This window comes from Suillus bovinus (assembly GCF_016758785.1).
Source record: "Suillus bovinus strain UH-Sbo-P2 chromosome Unknown EDB93scaffold_54, whole genome shotgun sequence".
Taxonomy (NCBI): Eukaryota; Fungi; Basidiomycota; class Agaricomycetes; order Boletales; family Suillaceae; genus Suillus; species Suillus bovinus.
In genome coordinates this window covers 227,067-247,427 of record NW_024542110.1, presented here as the reverse complement: position 1 = coordinate 247,427, position 20,361 = coordinate 227,067, and the positions used below count along the sequence as shown (strand labels likewise).

The 20,361-nt window shown below is 45.1% G+C and overlaps 9 protein-coding genes across 9 annotated transcripts; 7 read left to right on the top strand and 2 right to left on the bottom strand.

Annotated features, from left to right (window-relative positions):
- Nucleotides 1–366: 366 nt before the first annotated feature.
- Nucleotides 367–976, top strand: EDB93DRAFT_1253139 (uncharacterized protein; the record flags this gene model as incomplete). Its single annotated transcript, XM_041453407.1, has 2 exons — nucleotides 367–615; nucleotides 671–976. The coding sequence occupies 2 exons, from the start codon at nucleotides 367–369 to the stop codon at nucleotides 974–976; spliced, it is 555 nt and encodes a 184-aa protein (XP_041304988.1).
- Nucleotides 977–1,823: 847 nt separating this feature from the next.
- Nucleotides 1,824–3,097, bottom strand: EDB93DRAFT_1106181 (uncharacterized protein; the record flags this gene model as incomplete). The annotated part of the gene is made up of 5 exons (XM_041447588.1): nucleotides 1,824–1,931; nucleotides 2,158–2,164; nucleotides 2,358–2,391; nucleotides 2,633–2,740; nucleotides 2,830–3,097. 5 exons carry the CDS (start codon nucleotides 3,095–3,097, stop codon nucleotides 1,824–1,826), a joined length of 525 nt encoding a protein of 174 aa, XP_041304987.1.
- Nucleotides 3,098–3,569: 472 nt separating this feature from the next.
- EDB93DRAFT_1090238 (uncharacterized protein) lies at nucleotides 3,570–4,214 on the top strand (the record flags this gene model as incomplete). The annotated part of the gene is made up of 2 exons (XM_041446264.1): nucleotides 3,570–3,710; nucleotides 3,807–4,214. 2 exons carry the CDS (start codon nucleotides 3,570–3,572, stop codon nucleotides 4,212–4,214), a joined length of 549 nt encoding a protein of 182 aa, XP_041304986.1.
- A 609-nt stretch (nucleotides 4,215–4,823) lies between these two features.
- On the top strand, nucleotides 4,824–7,342 carry EDB93DRAFT_1330315 (uncharacterized protein). Its single transcript, XM_041455166.1, has 14 exons — nucleotides 4,824–4,941; nucleotides 5,060–5,445; nucleotides 5,513–5,545; nucleotides 5,598–5,617; nucleotides 5,670–5,684; nucleotides 5,738–5,776; nucleotides 5,833–5,861; nucleotides 5,925–5,938; nucleotides 5,991–6,026; nucleotides 6,201–6,260; nucleotides 6,326–6,460; nucleotides 6,516–6,747; nucleotides 6,805–6,862; nucleotides 6,916–7,342. The coding sequence occupies exons 2-14, from the start codon at nucleotides 5,289–5,291 to the stop codon at nucleotides 7,117–7,119; spliced, it is 1,032 nt and encodes a 343-aa protein (XP_041304985.1). The 5' UTR covers nucleotides 4,824–4,941; nucleotides 5,060–5,288; the 3' UTR covers nucleotides 7,120–7,342.
- Nucleotides 7,343–8,994: 1,652 nt separating this feature from the next.
- Nucleotides 8,995–10,068, top strand: EDB93DRAFT_1253137 (uncharacterized protein; the record flags this gene model as incomplete). The annotated part of the gene is made up of 7 exons (XM_041453406.1): nucleotides 8,995–9,028; nucleotides 9,080–9,186; nucleotides 9,242–9,270; nucleotides 9,329–9,342; nucleotides 9,609–9,668; nucleotides 9,727–9,861; nucleotides 9,917–10,068. 7 exons carry the CDS (start codon nucleotides 8,995–8,997, stop codon nucleotides 10,066–10,068), a joined length of 531 nt encoding a protein of 176 aa, XP_041304984.1.
- Nucleotides 9,995–10,468, top strand: EDB93DRAFT_1163955 (uncharacterized protein). Its single transcript, XM_041450114.1, has 2 exons — nucleotides 9,995–10,149; nucleotides 10,199–10,468. The coding sequence occupies exons 1-2, from the start codon at nucleotides 10,121–10,123 to the stop codon at nucleotides 10,404–10,406; spliced, it is 237 nt and encodes a 78-aa protein (XP_041304983.1). The 5' UTR covers nucleotides 9,995–10,120; the 3' UTR covers nucleotides 10,407–10,468.
- A 944-nt stretch (nucleotides 10,469–11,412) lies between these two features.
- EDB93DRAFT_1106178 (uncharacterized protein) lies at nucleotides 11,413–11,959 on the bottom strand (the record flags this gene model as incomplete). Its single annotated transcript, XM_041447587.1, is given in 3 exon segments — nucleotides 11,413–11,636; nucleotides 11,656–11,773; nucleotides 11,861–11,959. The coding sequence occupies 3 exon segments, from the start codon at nucleotides 11,957–11,959 to the stop codon at nucleotides 11,413–11,415; spliced, it is 441 nt and encodes a 146-aa protein (XP_041304982.1).
- A 1,046-nt stretch (nucleotides 11,960–13,005) lies between these two features.
- On the top strand, nucleotides 13,006–15,428 carry EDB93DRAFT_705731 (uncharacterized protein). Its single transcript, XM_041457165.1, has 14 exons — nucleotides 13,006–13,122; nucleotides 13,175–13,544; nucleotides 13,606–13,638; nucleotides 13,689–13,708; nucleotides 13,761–13,775; nucleotides 13,829–13,867; nucleotides 13,923–13,951; nucleotides 14,010–14,023; nucleotides 14,079–14,114; nucleotides 14,289–14,348; nucleotides 14,406–14,540; nucleotides 14,597–14,828; nucleotides 14,886–14,943; nucleotides 14,998–15,428. The coding sequence occupies exons 2-14, from the start codon at nucleotides 13,472–13,474 to the stop codon at nucleotides 15,199–15,201; spliced, it is 948 nt and encodes a 315-aa protein (XP_041304981.1). The 5' UTR covers nucleotides 13,006–13,122; nucleotides 13,175–13,471; the 3' UTR covers nucleotides 15,202–15,428.
- Nucleotides 15,429–17,136: 1,708 nt separating this feature from the next.
- On the top strand, nucleotides 17,137–18,767 carry EDB93DRAFT_1253135 (uncharacterized protein; the record flags this gene model as incomplete). Its single annotated transcript, XM_041453405.1, has 10 exons — nucleotides 17,137–17,203; nucleotides 17,254–17,273; nucleotides 17,326–17,340; nucleotides 17,577–17,590; nucleotides 17,646–17,677; nucleotides 17,855–17,914; nucleotides 17,976–18,110; nucleotides 18,159–18,390; nucleotides 18,448–18,505; nucleotides 18,564–18,767. The coding sequence occupies 10 exons, from the start codon at nucleotides 17,137–17,139 to the stop codon at nucleotides 18,765–18,767; spliced, it is 837 nt and encodes a 278-aa protein (XP_041304980.1).
- Nucleotides 18,768–20,361: the final 1,594 nt, after the last annotated feature.

The following is a 20,361-nucleotide window of genomic DNA, read 5'->3' as shown; positions in this document are numbered from 1 at the left end:
GCTTCTTTGGCTGGAACAGATAGCCACTTCTATTGTAGCACATGCAACTGCTACCACAAGACCACATATGGTAGAGTGGACTTCAAGAGTTGGGAACTTCAGGATAAAGACAGACTTTGGAAGTTTGCTGAGCAGTGGAGGGATGCTGCGACAACCTCGGAATGTGAGAGGCTATCCAAAAATCATGGTGTCCGTTACTCAGAGATGTGGCATTTGCCATACTGGGATCCTTCATGCCAGCTCGTTGTTGACCCAATGCACTGCATACTGGAAGGTTTAGTTCAGCATCATACCCGTAACCTTCTCAGCCTGACTACAGCGACTACACCCATCTCATCAACTTTAGCCCCAGCCTTTTCATGCGACATGTTTGAAGTGCTGCTGGGGATGATGACAACCAAAGAGATGACTCAGGTCTCTGCTATACACACACTTCTTGTTTTGCAGCTGTCTTCTTCTGGCGACAAGCTAGATGAAGACCTTGACAAGCTAAAGAATTCTCTGTCCCACAAGAATGTGGTACCTCTCAAGTTTGTTTGCAGTGTCTTGAAATGCATTCCCCGGAAATCTGGTAGAATGTTTAAAATTGACTATGCTAAGGCCCTTGTAGAATGGGTAAGTTCTTAAATGTATTATTCCCTTTTTGCAAGTTTCCTAAGTTAGTTTTTAGTGCCGCGGAAAACCTTTTGCTGCTCCCCAGAAGGAACATCAGTTTGTGTCTCCAGATGTGCTCATCCAGGAGATGACCGTTCCAACTTGGTTTGGATCAGTCCCGAGCAATTTTGGAAGTGCATCTGCCAGGACGATCAAAGCTGACAAGTGGCACTCACTAATCACTGTCTACATTCCCATCGCTCTTGTCAGTTTGTGGGGGGCTGGCACCTCACATCCTTCCGATGAAGTTGGTACCCTCCTTAGAGCCATTCTCGATCATACGATGGAACTTGTTTGTGCAGTATATGTTGTGTGTGCCTGAACAGCGACTGCAGATAGAGCACATGCTTATTGTTCCCACATTGCACGTTATGTTGGAAATTTGATGAAGGTACACCCCACTTTTACATTGTGTCCCAATCACCACACTGCTTTCCACATATATGACTACTTACTTCTATTTGGCCCTGCTCACTCTTGGTGGTGCTTTCCTTTTGAACATTGTAAAGAGTAAATCTCCGCTGGGCTCAGCAGAAATTGTACTACCTAGTCAACAATGTTTAGGTAGATCTTAGCACAACCTATGCTGCTATACTTGCAGAGCAAGTGCGTTCGATCCTAAAGGGATTGCTAATTGGTATTAGTAGTAAAAATGCGTCAATAATGCAAAGAACAGAATGTCTGATGGTGTGAAATGATGTCCAAAGGTACTTATCCAATGTCCGAAGCCAAAGTGCGATGTCCGAGATTTCGGACTTTCATACTTCACGATAATAGGTCGGAAACTTTATAATGAGTGTTGGGTTGCAAGTAGTATGTGCGAGTATAACGAGTGATGGAGTATGACGGTGAATGAACGGTAATATTTCGCAATGCAACTAAGAACTACGAGAATATTCTGGGTGATCCACAGAGTCAGGAAACAGCTCCTAACTACTGGATGATGATTGCTACGGGTCACTACAGAGTATTTAAGTTAGTGCTACCGTGGTCCGGTTCTGCAAAATCTTCAAACCCCAAACCGGACCACAGAGAACCGTTCTCTGTGGTCTGGTTCGGTTTTTTTCTGGTCCGAACTCGAACTGAACCCGAAAATTTTCAGTGGCAAGCGCGAAAAAAAAACATTGGAATACTAGTTTACACATTGAGTAGCTACTCCAATGACATGACTACATACCCATCTCTGCATCTGTAGCTGCTGAAGATGCTGACGTGCCAGGAGGAACGTGAAAGTAGGAAGTGAGGACGGTGCAGTTCTTGGCAATGAAGGCTGCATGCTGGATGCTTAGACAGAGGATGGCATCATTTCAGAACAGGGAGAAAACACATGCGCATCCTGAGTGAGAGACAGCAGGTGAGAGACAGCAGGGTGAGAGACAGCAGGCAAGAGACAGAGGGCAAGAGATAGTGGGCAAGACCTGACCCATGCAGGGTTTATCCACAGGTAGTACATATAAATATTAAGTTAGAAATATGAAAAAAAAATTGTAAAACAGGACTCACTAAGACACTGCAAATGGCAGGCAGTGACTTCGATCATCATGGCTCAAGCTCGATGGAGGATCAACACGCTGCAAACAGCAGACTTCGATCAGCATGGCTCGAATCGAAGGAGGATCAACACATTCATTCACTGCAAATGGTGGGCAACAACTTGGATCAGCATGGCTCAAGCTTGAAAGAGGATTGACAGACTCACTCACTGCAACTCCCCATCCAGAGTCGAGTCTACATGCACTGCGTGCGAGCAAGAATGAGAATGAGTGCCGCATCTCATCCTTTTCTCATCTTCGGCGTCCTGGTGTCGTCCGTAAGCATTCGTGCCATGTCAGCACTTGCTGGCGTATGTTGGGCGTTTGTGCATGGTGCTGGTGGCATCAGATGCAGTGTGGTGGTCATAGATGTGCACGAGCACACAGAAATGAATGCTGAGCACTAGCGAAGATGCTTGTCAGTGATATACATAGTACAAACATACATAAATCAACATAGGCGCAGGTGGCATGGCATGTGATGGGTTGTGCAGTCGTTTGTTCTGGTGCCGATGCTTCCATGAGTATGATGCGTGCCTTGACAACACATGATTCTGTTCTGCCAGTAGTAGTTGGTTGAAAATTGAGTTAGCAGCACATTGTGACAGCAAGTCATGTGAGAGTTTGATTGATTAGTACTTACCTTCAAAAAGGCTAAAGGTAGCCTGATTAACCAGTAGTGCGAATCCCGAAGACAACAGTTTGATGTGGAGACCGAAGTTGTCACAGTCAAAGTCAAAGTCAAAGTCGATAATGGTTTGGAATGGTTTGGCAAGGCCGAACCAGAACAGGACCGTTGGGGAAGACCTAGAACCGAGAACCATTTTCTGGTCCGGTTCTGGCTGGTGTGAGAACTGTGGACTGAACCGCAGAGAACCGGACTGTGGCAGCACTAATTTAAGTAAGTACATAGAAATCTGGAATACTACAGGCGAAGATAGTAGCAATATATTTCGGGTCCGATGTCCTATGTAATAAGACACGAGGTGCTGTGGACGTGTAATAACACGGTCCGAATGTCAGATAATGTGCACGGGAATAGCTACACACCTAGTGAGGCTAGTTTGGATGGACAGGATACGGTATGGACAAGTGCGCACGAAGTGCAATCGGCCAATGTGATGTCCGAAGGTCCGATCCACTGGATCCAATACAGGGTGGCTTGGACATGTGCGAAAGTGCATCGGACATGTGCGCATATGTTTCGGGTGTTGACATGAGTATGAAAATACATGGTTTCGAGCCCAACACCGCGACCATCACTACAACATTCAATTGGAATACTGCAACATTTTCCGGTCAATCATAAATCAGGCGGGTCATTATGGAATGTCAGTTGGAGTGTCATGGACTGATTTTTTGCAAGGCAAATTGGAAGCTACGATGCTACACTCTTTTATCAAGACTACAAAGCTTTGCTGTTGGCTCAGTCGACCAGATTGTCCTCCAGCTATTCAAGAATGCAAAGTTCTGTTTGACAGAATGTATGCTCCCAAGAGCATTGCAAGCCTCGATGAAGAACTTGTTGAAGATCCTTTGGATGATAGTGTACAGGTTCCCTCCTCCACTCTACCTGTTGCCGTACCCAAAGACTTGTATGCACTTATCAAATGACAAAAGGCAGTATTGTGTGCAAGACTAAAATTCAACAGTGTTATCTACAGCAGAGCCTCTACACATATTGGGAATAGTCAAGTTTTTTTTTATCCTCAGGGCGACCAGTTAACATCTCCTGTCCCTGGCAGCATTCACCATATCTATGCTATGCCAACAGGTGAACTGGTGTTTGCTGTACTCAGACAGCTCCCACTCAATCGTCACAACCACACTATTGATCCATTTGCTGTGTATCCCGATTTTCCCGCAAAATTGTATTCGTTGAACTTAAGTAGTTACTTAGAAACCATCAAGGTATCTTGGGTTATTGGTCACTTTGCTCAATGGCAGATTTTGAGTGATCATGTTGCCATACTATCTCTATGTCGTGTAAGTACAGTCATTCTTAAAATCATCAGCATCAGTGTCTAACTGCTATCAAACAGGATTGATCTTAGTGCCATGTTACAATAGTCGAAATTGAACATGTGTTGTACACTTGCTCTCTCCCGTACCAGCCGACTCTAGTCTGAATTTTCATGAAATCGCAGCTGGTTCATCACACTTACCCATCAATGGGTTCACCTTCCTTAAGAACTCTGGGTGGGCAATGAGTGGGCAATGATTGGGCCATGAGCAGGCGATTCATTTTATCTGCAGACAATACTTAAAGTTTAGTCATCATGTTTTGTCATCACCTTAAACTTCAAATTTATAGGGATGTCTAATTGTTGGACAAAATTTAATACATTGACAAACGTGTTGTGGTGGACTAAACTTTAAGTTTTGTCCAACGTTTCACGTGATGATTAAACTTCAAATTCACGCAGACGCTGAAAATCTGATTATATTTCATATTTTTATTAACGTATAATTGTGGGAAAATGGTTGCGGATGCTTCAAATTTTGGATTTGACACAAAACACTGATGAAATTTGAAGTTATGTGCCCACCTTTATGTTAGTTTAAATTTCAAATATTTTCTTTGCATTTTGCACAACATATAAACCTCCCCTAAATGTCGAAAACCCTGATGTGTGTGACAATTGATGCATCCTCATCCCATCAAATGCACGTGTTGTGTATCACACTTCCCATCTATTTGCATGCATAGGCCGATGATCAATGTGCACGGATTGTTCATTGAGAGGTTGTGCAGGTAAGTAATCCGTCTACTTTGATTCCCTCTTCTTCGTATCCGACTGTACAGCACAGTACTAGTGAAGCTACTTTCTTAGTTCGTTCTTTTCTGATGACGACCCAATTTGTGCCAACAGGATGTCACTGCCTTGGGGTTTTCTTACCCATGTCCTCTCAGCGCTGTTTGAACCTAGAGATGACAATATTATATCCACGAGTCATTCCCAACTGGGTTATCTCTGGCTGTGCAAGCCGATACCCTGTCAGCACCGCATTCCATGATGCAGATCCAAGATTCTGCATGTCACTGTTATGTAAAGTGTTCTGCCCGTCGAGGAATGGTCCTCATCTTTCAATATCATTTTGATGCACTGGATTGGATGGTGGTATATATGCTATCGCCATATGCCCGCCAAGTTCTTTTCTCACGAACATCCATTCTCTACCAACATGACCATAATTTTAAATGATCCTACTCTGTGGCTGGCTATCAATGCAAATCATTTTGACAGCTATTTTGTCGGTTCGTAGAGAGCAGTCAGATGTTGAAGCTGATGTCTCAACTTAACCTTGGCTATGAACTTCCGCAGTTGCTGCATTCGTTGGATTGATGTACGATTGGGGTGAGCGTGATTTGATATCAAAGGACTGCAGATATCTCACAAGTATTTGCAGCACTTACATTCGGACAAGAGGTATGTCGACGCTATGACTGGAGCCGCCATCCCGCTAAGAATGGTTTTATAGGTCGAATTGGTCTGGGTGAGCAAGGTATCATGTCAAAGGCACAGTCATGAAAGTATACTTCATTCCAGAGGCAACGCTGGTCCCTAATGACATTCGTGTATCTCAGTGTATGTAGCTTTTTTTATCGCAGTCTCCATGTTCTACTGACTTGAAAGTATGCCAGGTGCGCTACCTTGGAATCTTCTCTGCTGCGTATGTTAGGAAGGCTAAATTAAAACAACCGATGTCGTACTAATTGTCTATCTCTCCAATCAGCCTGAACGTGCTTAGTATGTCTCTTTAGTACTTTCACTGTCTTTACTTCTGACCAACGGCATACAGATAATGTTCCGACCATCTCGCAGACAGATACAGTGAGTCTTCTGCACAAATGTCTGCTATTCCCTTCGGATTAACTGTGGTGCCCTGTAGGTGTGGGTGTGGCTGTTTACTAACTTCTTGGTTCACTAATGATTGTCACGCTATACTGCTACAGATGTGGGTTTTTTCAGAGTGTGCTAGTACCCGAGGTTCACTGACTGTATTTGTCAGGCTGGATCTTAGATCTCGTATGGGATTGGACGTGTTTTGTGGTATATACAATGCTGTGGGGTAAGCTTGGCACTTGCGAGACCTCAGTACTCAGTGATGTTGATTTGACTGAAACATGTTGCAAGTCATAATCATCACTCGGTTGCATGCCATGTATCAACGATCAAGAAAGATCCTGACATTTCTTATTGTCGCTTTCCTCACTGTCGACATTTTCGACGGCATAGTCACCATAATGGCAACGACGCATATTTCAGGGGGTACGCTTGATTGTGGATGAAAATATGCATACAGGGGCTGAATTATCAATCCTAGAGGAACTCATTCTCTCCGGCACCTATCAGTGCTCAATTGTCTACATGGGAGATATTCTAGTCCTGGATTCTGTTGCTTGGATACTCACCACTGTGTGGGAGGTCCTCACGCTGTGTCTCGCAGTCTGGATTGCAGTAAAACACTTCCGTGAACTGCGACAACATTCTGCAGGAGGGATTATTGGGGATTGTTTCATGGTGTTGATGAAAACTCACATGCTTTACTTTGCGAGGCGAGCTTATATTTTGATTATTGTTTCTTTTTTCCACTGAATGGTCGAATTTGGCAGCTTTCTTGCTGTTTCTTGCTTCGAGATCTTTATTGATTTCTCTACAACACTCTCAACAGTATGTCAATCTTTCACTCTTCTGCATGCAACCACGATTCATCACTTCTATAGGATCCAATTTCCCTAGAATCTCGTGCTTTTCATGACTTGCTTCGGATTTTGGATGTTGTGCAGATGTTTGTGCTAGGACCACGTCTGATCCTTGGCATTCGAGAATATAACGCTAAACTCATGGCGGATTCCGACGCAGCAACTGCTATGACCTCAATCGCTTTCCAAGAGCGTGTGCATATATCCACTGGCAGTGATGTGTAATGCTCAGCGAAGGTGACGCGGTCGGTTGTCTAGTGCTCTACAGGGAGCACGAGAAATGGACTTCCCCCTCATTCCAAGTTTCATTGTGGTGGTCAAGTAATTATTTGATGTCACAAAGTAGATCTCGAGACAAAATATTTTTATTGTATGTGTTCGAATCATTTGCTGTAAGTCCTGACATTGAGAATATTTTACGTAGTATCCTGTATATCCCTGACCTAATGAAGGAAAGCAGTACTAGTGTACTGAACGGGAAAGTCGAGGGGCGAGTGCTTATAGGCGATCTGTTCCCAAAATCAATCTACTGCGGAGGCTCGTTGCGACCAGATAGTGCGCCATCATATATGCACCCGCAACGCATCTCTAAGCTGTACACTCTGAGGTTAATTTTAAACTCAGCTGACCGGCGCTCATCCAACAATCTTCTTCATAGCATAATTTCAAGGCTTCCTGTGGTTGTAAGAGCGACGCCCATGTCTTCGTCTCTCTCATTTCTGTTTGTAGTCGAGGGATGTATCTACCCTACATCAATCATGGATTGAGAATCGGGCTGTGACGATCAATGTATCCACGTCCCATCCACCGCATGTTGCTCGGATCTTGTGCTAGATTCCGCACTACTATCTATTGGCATCCTTATATGATGCGATAAGCCGACGACCAAATGCAAAGTGGAGGACGATAAGGTGTGTATGTACATAACTCAGACGCGGATTATTCATTGAAGGGTTTCACAGGTAAGTAATGCCATGTCGACATAAGCTCCCCTTGGTTCCCACCGAGACAGCTAGCTATTCCGAAGGGTCGCATCCAAGTCACGCCCAAGAGCAAGTTTTGCATTGGTTTTCATTTGAATAAGCGGTGCATTGGCAACTGTACAGCAGTGGAGCTACTCTCTTAATCCGTTCCTTTCTGATGACGTCCCAATTTGTGTCAACAGAATGTTACTGCCTTCGGTACTCTTATACACTTAAGAGCCCATGCTGCTGAGGCTCGTCGACCAACATTTACAGAGAATAAGCCTGTTCAATTTGAAGAACAACAAATTAGGCCTCAGGCTTCATGCAGTCATCGGCACACCCGAGTTTTTTCTCTCCATGTACTCTCTCAGCGTTGTTTGATTCTAGGGATGACATTTCTATCTACATCAGTAATTTCCAACTATGCTATCCCTGGCCATGCAAACCGATACCCCGTCAGCATTGCACTCCACGATGCAGATCCAAGATTATGCGCTTGTCGTTGTTGGCAACCTTATGATACGAAATCCCGATAACCGAGGCAGAGCGAAAGAAGGTCCACATGAAGTAGGACGAAGAGAAGGGATAGTGGGCATTGAGATATGTGCTCGCACATGGATAGAACATGAGTTATCTGTTTGCTTCGTTGTGGATCTCCCCTGACGCGGACGGTTTATTTTTGATCTAGTGTTGGTATGCCGACGCAATTTGTTTTCTGTCTTTTGCGGTGTCGTAAGTATTCTGCCCGTCGAAAATGAAATGTTCCATGACCAATGTGCATATACGCTGGGCGTATCTTTGGTCAATCAAGGCGGGGATGATCATCATCCCGCAGTATTCTTATGTTGGGTACCAAGCACTGGATGGTGGTATATATACCGTCGCCATACGTTCACCAAGTTTGCCTCTCACCTACACCCATTCTCTACCAACATGACTATAGTCTCAAACGATCCTACTTTGTGGCCGACCATCAATGCATTTCGGTTTTTAAGCTATTTTGTAGGTTCGTAGAGACTGATGTTGAAGCCGATATCTCGATCTAACCTTGATGGCGGTTTCGTAGTTGCCGCCTTTGTTGGAGTGACTTATGATTGGGGCGAGCATCGTCATATGAAATAAATGCTAATATCTAATGAGTATTTTCAGCACTTACATTCGGACAAGAGGTATGTCGATGCTATACCGGAGCAGTCATCTCGCTAAGAATCCTTTCATAGGTCGAACTGATCTGGGGAAGTACGGTCTCATGTCAGAGGAACAACCCTATGAATACACTTTATTACAGAGGCAACGCTGGTCTCTAATGACAGTCCTGTATCTCAGTGTATGTAGCTTGTTTGTGGTCGTTTCCATGTTGTGCTGACTTGAAAGTATTTTAGGTGCGCTACCTTGGACTCTTATATGTTACGTATGTTTCGAATGCTAAACAAACGATGTCGTGCTAATTGTCTATCTCTCATAACCAGCCTGAATATCATGGGTATGTCTCCTTGGAGTCCTTAGTAGATTCGTTATCTTTGCTTCTTCTGACTCACGGCATACAGTCATTGTTCCGACCATCTCGCTGACAGATACAGTGAGTCTTCTGCAGACTCTTGCCATTCCCCTCCAATTAATCGTGTAGGAGTGAGTTTGGTTCTTTACTAAGTTCTTTGTTCACTAATGGCTGCCACTTTATACTTCCACAGATGTGAGTCTGTTTGGAGTGTGTGCTACTCGAGGCTTGTCACTGACCGGATTCGTCAGGCTGGATTATGTACGCCGTGCGGGAATGGACGGGTGTTGTGGTAGACGCAATGCTGTGGGGTGAGCTTGGCACTTGCGAGACCTCAGCAATATTGACTTTACTGAAACATGCTGCAAGTCATTATGATCACTCGGTTGTATGCCATGTATCAAGGATCCAGAAAGATCCTGATGCTGCTCATTGTCACCTTCCTGGCTAACAACATTTTTGACGGAGTGGTCGCTGTAATGACCATGATGCAAGCTTCAGGAGGTACGCTTGACTATGGATGAAAACAAACGTGCATGGGCTCATTGATGGACACCAGAGGAATTTATTCTCTCCGGCACTTATCAGTGCCAGGTCAACTACTGGGGAAGATATCGTACTCCTGGATTCCATTACTTGGATACTTGGAACTTTGTGGGAGGTCCTCGCGCTATGTCTTGCAGTCTGGATTGTGGTGAAACACTTCCGTGAACTGCGACAACATTCGGCGGGAGGGATTATTGAGGACGGTTTCACCGTGTTGATGAAAACTCACATGGTTTACTTTTCAAGGTAAGCTCATTGTGATTATTGTTCCTTTTTTTCTGAAGGGTCGGACTAGCTTTCTTGTAGTTTCTTGCTTCGAGTTCATCATTATTTTCTATCCAACATTCTCAGCGGTATGTCACTCTCTCGTTTACCTCTTCATGCGACCACGGTTCATTATTTCCATAGAACATAAATTCCCTACAAACTCAGATTTTTTTTGGCTTCCTTCAAATCTTGGTCGTCGTGCAGATGTTTGTGCTAGGACCACGCCTGATCCTTAGCATTCGAGAATATTACGCCAAACTCATGGCCGACTCCGACGCAGCAACTGGCATGACCTCAGTCGCTTTCCAGGAGCGTGTACATATATCGACTGGCAGTGGTGTGTAATTCTCGGTGGATTTGACGCGGTTGGTTGTCTAGGGCTCTACAGGCAGAGAGCACAGGATTTTTCTTCTTCTACATTCCAAGCCTCGTTGTGGTGCCTAAGTAGTTATTTTATGTCGCGGTTTAGATTTCAGGGAGATAGAATATTTTCGTTGTAAATTGTGTTTGAATCATGTACTGTGGGTCCTGACATTGAGAATGTTTCAAGCAATATCTAATATCTGATAATGAAGGAAAGCAGTATACGGGAAAGTCGAGATGTTTGTACGCCATCTGTTTCCAAAAACAATCTACTGTGGAGGCTCGTCGTGATGATAGTGCCACTGCGCATGTACTTGCAACACATTCCCTAAGCCGTACATCAGAATGGATCATCAAGAAAATGGTTAATGCAACGATATTGTATTCCGATGCCCCAACAACTACGTGGCCATCGTTCCCCTAGTCTGATCACATATTCAGTTGTTCCTTCGATAATCTCGCACCGGAGTGCAAGACTATAATCTTAGACCTTTTCTTGACTTGCTCGCAATACTGATCAAACAACACTAATCGACTAGTATTGTTAGATTGCTAAAAATCAATAAGAGTACGATACGCATCAGAAATAAGCACGTTAGACGAATGACCAGGAGCACACCCTCAAATGTCCTTCATCTTTAACAGATATTCCGAGGATTCTTTGGTATCGTGATCATTGTCTATGGAAAGACGGTCAATGATATTTGTCAGCAATGATGAAGTGAAGAGACGAGCATGGTAGGTGTGTTCTGTGATCGTCCATGAAACGGAGGTGGAGCTTTAGTGCTGTCCTGCTATGAGAAGGGCAATCATGATGCACAATTTCGTGGCCATGAAGAGGTCTGCCATCACGATATTTTTGATCCATCAACGCAGAGATCATATCAGGCTTGTTCTATGGGTGAAGCCTCCATTCAGGTCGTTGGATAGCGCAGAAAACGATTTGTCCGAGACACTCCTGACCTCCCTGCCCTGCAGAGTCCGACCGGCAGTCAAGATAGAGATTTGGTCCATGACATCCATGACATCGAAGGGTCCCCATTCATTGATGTCGTCTATTTTCCAGATGATGACTGCTCGTTCGCTTCGCAAGTCGTCGACTTCTTGATCGAACATGCTCACGTATGCCCCGGATGTTCTCAGTCGAAGGGCCGGCTTTGATGAACTTCTTTTGCTCCATGAGTACTTCGTCGCGGATATCGTATACAACGTCTTCAATGAAGATGGGGGTCGTGAGGTGCTGTTTTGGTTAAGGACGACATCTGCGAGGCCAAAACAATAGCACATAGCGTGTAAGCATCTTCCGCAGAGACAGCAGTTGATTTACCTTCCAAGACGAAGTTTTTGCCTCTAGCACCAGCGCGACCGTCATCTTGCGTTCGAGTAGGGTGAGCGTGAAGACATCGCCGTGCCGAAGAAGAGTCATGTCACGCGATCGTACTTTGGTCGTCCTCGCGTAGTTGAAGATTGCTTCGGTTAGTCGAGGAAATGGAAGGATTAGTGCGCACTGGAGAGGACGGGCCCAATGGCAAGTGAAGAAAAATGGACTCTGCCACAATGTCCAATAACAACCGTTCACGCATCTCCTGGCATTCATCTAAAGCGAAACTGCAAATAAAGCTTAAATGTGAATGCTTCACCATATCAACTATTTTGAGCCATATCACAAGCGCACACCAACACTGGCGGGTGGTGGATGGTGAAAGTTGATACTCTGGCTCAGGAACTTCGACAATGGCTGTGAGTCGAGAAACGAATAGCACACCTTGCAAGGATGACAGCTGTGCTCATGCTGTAATTTTTTCCACTTTCTATCATTGCTAGCCTCTTGGTAACATCGACTCTCATTCTGAATTTCGCGTGTGGACGAAGAAGGTAGCCGCTACAAGATCGATTCTAACTCTGGAGGATTGTGATGACAACATTGAATCCAAATTCTGATGGGGCAGTCAGCGAATTATCAGCGGATCTCGGGACAGGAATTCTTGGTAATGGGATCTGAAGGTGAATAAGAAGAGAATGAGGATGCGTGGGGTAGTTGTGAGGAAGATACATATGTGTTTGCGGTACCAAAGGATAGCCAATGCCGATGAGTCGTCAATGGGTAGTAGGGACGATATTCCGGAGCTGAACTTGACAACCTGTGAGGGGAATCGCAAAGATATTTCAGGGCCACTCACAGCGGATTACCACGCAATGATATCACTGCGGATGTACAGCACACCAGTACTGCTGACGAGCAAGGGAAGTGATTTGACAGCGTGGAGACCATATGAACTCGAGTCAAGTTGGACGTGTCACTGGCAAACTCCGCTGGTCCATTCTAAAATTGAGTTGGCGCAGTGCCATCGATTCTCGAAGAAGCACGCAGTGATTTATGTATCAATTCGAGGGTAAAGAAGGAGATGGTTGGTCACGTCGGTCCGTCGGTGAGATGTGAGAACTGCTGACAAAACGTAGATATGATCGAAAAGGCTCGAATTCATTTGATCATCTTCAGTTTCACCAAGGTCCAAGAAGTCAGCGCGGTCTGTTAACGCTACTAGAATGCGTGCAACATATTGCTCTTGCACGGGCTCACATCATCAAGTCCGTTTATCCTTGTACAGAAACAAACAGCACAAACTAAATTTCTTGCCAGTGCGCTATTTTTTGGCATTTGTTACCTCAATCGTTAATATTGGACTGTATAGTGTCACAAGAATGACAATGTGGCGAGTTATCAGTGCCACTTTGATGAAAAAACATATACTCCGCTAACTTTTGATTCGTCACGCAAATTGATGGAGTCTTACTAAGTCTAGGACGCACAGCTGGGGTGATCAATCACCGGTGCATGGAAATCATTTTTGGCGATATAAGCGCTCAATCACGGTGGTAACCGTATAACTAGCACGAGTGCCATCGTCATATCACCCACACCCCATTTTCTGACCATATGATCATAGTCCCAGGTGACCCCATATTATGGCCGACTATCAATGCATACCGTTTTTCGAGCTATTTTTCAGGTGCGTAGAGAGCAGTCGGATGTCTTGATGTATCGATCTAACCTTGGCTGTGGTTTCGCAGTTGCCGCCTTTGTTGTAATGATATATGATTTGGGTGAGCATCATAATATTAAAGGATTGCTGATATCTTACAAGTATTTTCAGCCCTTACATTCGGAAAAGAGGTATGTCGATGTTACATCCAGAGCAGCCATCTCGCTAAGAATTCTTTTATAGGTTGAACTGGTCTGGGTGAATACAGCCTCGTGCCAGAGGAACAAACATGAAAATCAACTTAATTACAGATGCAACACTGGACCCTAATGACAGTCTTGTATCTCAGCGTGTGTAGCTTGTTTGTTTTGGCTACCGCGTCGCGCTGACTTGAAAGTATCCTAGGTACGCTACCTTGGAATCTTATATCCTGTGTATGTTCGGAACGCTAAACAATCGGTGTCATCCTAATCGTCTATTTCTTATATTCAGCCTGTACATGCTTGGTATGTCTCCTTAGTACATTCACTGTCGTTGCTTCTTCTGACCAACGGCATACAGGCAAAATTCAGACCATCTCGCTGACAAATACTGTGAGTCTTCTGCGCAGATGCCTATGATTCCCCTCCGATGAACTGTGGTGCCCTGTAGCAGTGGGTGAAGTTCTTTTCTAATTTGTTGGTTCACTAACGACTGCCACGCCGACCTGCCACAGATGTGAGTCTATTTGGATTGTGCGCTACCAGGTTGGTCATTGACTGGATTCGTCAGGCTTCATGATGTACGTTGTACAGAGCTGGACAGGTGTGTTGGTATTTTCAATGCTGTGGGGTGAGCTTGGCGCTTGCCAGATCTTGGTGATAATGACTTGACTAAAACATCTGCAAGTCATCATCATCACTCGATTGCATGCCATGTATCAACGGTCAAGAAAGATCCTGATATTTCTCGTCGTCACCTTCCTGGCTGTCAACATTTTTGATGGAGTGGTAGTCATGACGGAAATGATGCATACTTCAGGAGGTACGCCTAATGGTGGATTAAAATAAACTTGCATGGTGCTCATTGATGAATACAAGAGGAACTCGTTCTCTCCGGCACCCATCAGTGCTCGATTGGATATACAGGGCATAGCAACATGTTGATTCCTGTTGCTTGGATAGTCTCCATTTTGTGGGAGGTCCTTACGCTGTGTCTCGCCATCTGGATTGCGGTAAAGCACTTCCGTGAACTGCGACGACATTCGGCAGCAGGGTTTATGGGGGACTGCTTCACGGTATTGATGAAGACTCACGTGCTTTACTTTGCGAGGTAAGCTCGTATTGTGATTATCGTTCCTTTTCTCCACTGAAGGGTCGGACGTGGTAGCTTTGTTGCTGTTTGCTGCTTCGGGCTCGTTCTTAATTCCTCTCCAACACTCCCAACGGTATGTCAATCTTTCACTACCTCTGCATGAGACCATGATCCATCATTTCGATAGGACCAAAATTCCCTAAAAAGCTACCCCTTTGATGGTTTGCTTCAAATTTTGGAGGTCGTGCAGATGTTTGTGCTGGGACCACGCCTCATCCTGAGCGTTCGAGAATATAATGCTAAGCTCAAGACCGATTACGACACGGTAACTGACATGACCTCAATGGCTTTCCAGGAGCGCGTGTATATATTGACTGGCAGTGGTGTATAGCACACGAGTTGTCCGGTGCTCTCCGAAGAGCAGGGGATTTTATTTTTACTTATTCCTACTTTTGCGATGTTATTAATTTCATTTATTTGGTGTTCCGAGGTAGATTTCAAGGGCACAGGTCTGGGCAAAGTTTTCATCGTAGTATTGCTATATGTGCCAGTGCTGACGATGTTTAAACCAAGATCCTGAATTCAGCAACCCGTCCTCGATTCATCTTCTCGTCTTGTTCAATGTCCCACCTGACTCATGCGAACTGACTTACAGAAGATTCATTCAAGATGATCACGAGGTGCGCGCAGCACGTTCGTGCACGCATAGCTTGGGTGAGTCTTGACGAAGTTGGAGTCAATGCTTGTGGAGGAGCTTGGCTTTTACTTTTGTTCGATGGGGCGGAAACACGGATACGAATATGAATGTCTTTAAAATTGTTACTGAAGCACTACTGGGGAATACATGTACCTTATTGAGCATTGTAATACGAAGGCCATAATCCTTTGGCTGGGACCTCGTCATTGGAGCCAGGAAAATCCGAATCAATCCAGGGTGCTAACGTCTAGGAATCGCACAACAAACATAAAGCGACCTGTTGACGTAGTTCAAAACGGCGACGGACCAGAAACGAATACGCAGGCATCTGCAGCGAAAGTGCGGGAGTCGATCATCATCTGCTGCTTGATGTAGCTGGCTGGTGGAAGAGACCAACTCCGGTACGTCGGCGCCTTGGCAGGACTTGTAAAGTGATTATATGGATGGGGCAAAGACGCCGGGCCAAGATGTCTTCAAAATGATATTGACATTTACTGATTTAGGTTTGCGGATTTCGAAAGTGCGTGTGGGGGTGCTCCAGGTCGTAATGGTATTCTGGGAGATTTGAGAGCATACCAGTGGGAGGGAGGGTTCCATGCTCTCTGATCGGCGAGGGCAGCCTGGGCAGGTGGTCACGGTGCGTCGGTGGCACTACACATTCCTAGGTTGAATTGAAACTCAGCTGACCGGCGCTCATCATGCATGATCATCAAATCTTTCATACTGTGGCTATAAGAACGAAGCCTGGGTCTTTGTCTCTTACATCAATATTCTGTTTCTAGTCGAATATTCTTTGTACATCAATCATGGATTGCGAATCAGCCTGTGACGATTGCCAATACGTCCACTGGCACGTCCCATCAACCGCACACCGTAAATGGGGTGTGATGTATCTTGTATCAGATTTTGCACTTACCGTTTATGAGCATCCTTATGATTGACCAAGGTGGAGGACGAGAATGTGTGCGTATGTGCATGCAAAATAATCATTGAAAAGATTGTACAGGTAAGTAGTCTGTCTGCTTTTCCCTTGTTTTATACATCCAACTTCTCTCCCCTTGTTCCTATCAAGAATGTTAGGGACAGCAAACTATTCCGACCCACGTTGCTGGGGCTCGCCGATCAACTTTTATGAAAATGAAATAAGCCTGTACAATTTGAAAAACTGGCTTTATGCGGTCATCAGTGCGCCCGAGTCTTCTTTCTCCATGTCCTCTCTCATGAGCGCTGCTTGAATCTAGGGATGCCATTGTATCTACCAATCAGGGATTCGCAACGAGGCAAGCTATGCAAACTAATGCACTGTCAGCACTGCACCAATTGATTTCACGATGCAAATTGATGATTCTACGCTCATCATTGTTGGGGACTGTATGATACGAAAGTCCAATAACAGAGGAATGGTCATGAGCCCTCGATCTCATTTGGCGATCCAAGCACTGGATGGTGGACCGTGGTATGATATATGCGGTCACCATACGTCTACCTTGTCCGTTCCTCATTCACACCCTCATTCTCTACTAATATGACCATAGTCTCAAACGATCCTGCTTGGTGGTCGTACATCAATGCATATTATTTTGAAAGCTATTTTGCAGCTTCGTGGAGAGCAGTCGGATGTTGACGCTGATGCCTCAATCTAACCCTGGCTATGGTTTCGCAGTTGCTGCCTTCGTTCTAGTGGTGTATGATTGGGGTGAGCACGATAATGTTAAAGGACTCCTGATATCTCACAAGTGTTTTCAGCACTTACATTTGAACAAGAGGTACGTCAATGATATGACTAGAATAGCCATTCCGCTCAGAATTCCTTTACAGGTCGAATTGGTCTGGGTGAGTAGAGTCCCGTGTCAACGGAACACACATGAACGTACAATCAATCACAGAGACAACGCTAGTCCCTAATGACAGTTTTGTATCTTGGTGTATGTGGCTTGTTTGTCTGACGGCGTTGCCATATTGTGCTGACTGGAAAGTATCATAGGTGCGATGCTTTGGGATCTTATATGCTGCGTATGCTCGGAAGGCCAAATAATCAATGCTGTGCTAATTGTCTCTCCCGTAATCAGCCTGGCCATGCTTGGTCCGTCTCCTTACCACATTTACTATAATCGCTTCCTCTGATCAACGGCATGCAGGTCATCTTCCGACCGTCTCGGTGACAGATACAGTAAGTCTTCTGCACAGATACCTGTTATTCCACTCTTATTAACCGTGGTTCCCTGTAGGAGTGGGTGCACTTCTTTACTAACTTGGTTTACTAATGCCTTCCATGTTATACTTCCACAGATGTGAGTCTGTTTGGTGCATATGCCACCCGGAGCTGATCACTGACTGGATTCGTCAGGCTGGATCTTGTACATCGTATGGTTTTGGACGGGTATTTTGTTATTTGCAATGCTGTGCGGTAAGCTTGTCACTTGCGGGACCTTAGTACTCAGTGATACTTTAACGAAACATGCTGCAAGTTATCATGATTACTCGGTTGCATGCCATGTATCAACGATCGAGAAAGATCCTTGTATTTCTCATTGTCACCTTCCTGGCTGTCAACGTGTTCGGCGGAGTGGCCATCGTAATAACAATGATGCATACTTCAGGGGGTACGCTTAATTGTGGATGAAAACACATACATGACTGATGAATACCAGAGGAGCTTATTCTCTCCGGCACTTATCAGTGCTCAATTGGGTATGCGGAAGATATCCCACTTCTGGACGCTGTTGGTTGGATACTAGACATTGTGTGGGAGATCCTCACACTGTGTCTTTCCGTCTGGATTGCGGCAAAGCACTTCCGTGAACTGCGACGACATTCGGCAGGAGGGTTTATGGGGGACTGTTTCACGGTATTGATCAAAACTCATGTGCTTTACTTTGCGAGGTAAGCTCATATTGTGATTATTGTTCCTTTTTTCCGCTGAAGGATTGGACGTGATAGCTTTGTTGCTGTTTCGTGCCTCACCCTCATCCTTAATTTCTCTCCGATACTCTCGACCGTATGTCAATCTTTCACCTAGTACCTATGCATGCTACCACGACTCATCATTTCCATAGTACCAGAATTTTCTGGGAATTCAGACTTTATATGGCTTTTCTCAGATTTTCGAGGTCATACAAATGTTTGTGCTGGGACCACGGCTGATCCTCGGTATTCGAGAATATAACGCTAAGCTTGTGGCCGACTCAGACGTAGCGACCGCTATGACCTCAATCGCTTTCCAAGAGCGTGTGGATACACCTACTGGCAGTGGCGTGTAATGCTCGGTGAAGTTGACGATTGTCTAGTCCGCTGCAGGGAGTACGGGCGTTTTTTTTTGGTTTCTATTCCAAGCCTCGTTGCGGTGCTTAAGTATGTAGTTATTTGATGTTGCGAAGTAGATTTCACGAGACATAATATTTTCGTCGTAGTATGTATTCAAATCGTTTGCTATAGGTCCTGAGATTCACCATGTCTGAATCAATATCCTGGATGTACCAACGAAGGTAAGCGGTGTGCTGGACGGCAGAGTCAAGGAGCGAGAGTCATTTCCATTTTCCAAAGATAATCTATCAGAGGCTGGTTGCGACCATGATAGTGCGCCCTTAGGCATGCACATGCAACACGTCCCCAAGCTCTACATCAAAAGGGATAGTTGGGAATATCAAGCCTAGTACCTGCTTGCCAATGCATCTACGCTGCAGCACTGAAAGGTTGGTAGGCTCTCGTTCCCTTGCTTACAGCCCTGAAACCAGAATCAATCTTCTCCCGTTCTTATCACAGTAAGACTTGAACGCCTGAGCAGCAACGGCTTCGGGATCATTTCCACTGTGGTGGGTACCACTTCATAGCTTAAGGCATATGCAGGGGTCAACGTGGCTGACGACAGTAGAAGCACATACTAATAGTAGCCCTTTGGTAGAACGCAAACACCATCTTGGGGGGAGGGGCAGTGAGAATTGGAACATGGAAACGAATGTAGCGCATGATGCTGTGAATAGGCGTGTGCATGCGGAGTATCACTTAGAGGAACAACCCGGTGCCACACATCAGTAGATACTATGTAATCAAGGATTGCTAGACGCTCACCAGTAAGGATCTTCAGTACGACCATGAGAATCGGCATATAGAAGAGACTGCTTTACCAGGAGAGGCGATGACCTACTGCTGCATAGGATCGACGACGGCCGAAATATAGCCTGCAGCTGCCAGGAGGCGGTCGAATTGCACAGCATGAAAAAACAAAGACATTTATTATAAGGCATGGATAGCCTGAGAGAGAGACCACGAACGGACGTCGAAGGCTTGTGCCTGCACCACGAAAAAAACAGGTAGTCCGTTCATTGGCTTCCTCATCGAAATATTCATTATCTGGAGTGAAAAGCTCTTTGTGACGACCTTGCTAAGGCTTGCTTATGTCTCGATGTACTAGCCACTTCATAATCGCTGTACACAGGGCATATTGATCTCCGTTGAACATGGAACATCGACGTTGATGGTGAAAATGGAACACGTGGAACCTTGACGTTGACGTTAAAAACTTGGCATCGAATATCGAACATTGAACGTGTTTGGAACGTTTGGCAGCGAAAATAGGCGGCTCGGCGTCCGGTTCCAAGTTAGAAGTTGTTGTACAGCTTTGTAACAGTGGACTGTGGTACATCCAGAATTTATCATCAATATAAGATGAGTCCTTCGTGCGACGTGAATAGGAAAAGCACGATGCACGGAGAATTTGCCTTGTTGAACTGGAATGGGATGGAAGGGAGAGCACCGCGTGACTAGTGTCACGGAAATGGACGGTAGTACCGGAATTCCGATGTCAAGTTCTGCCCTGGCAGAACTATCACTACTTATTCATACCACAAGATCTGA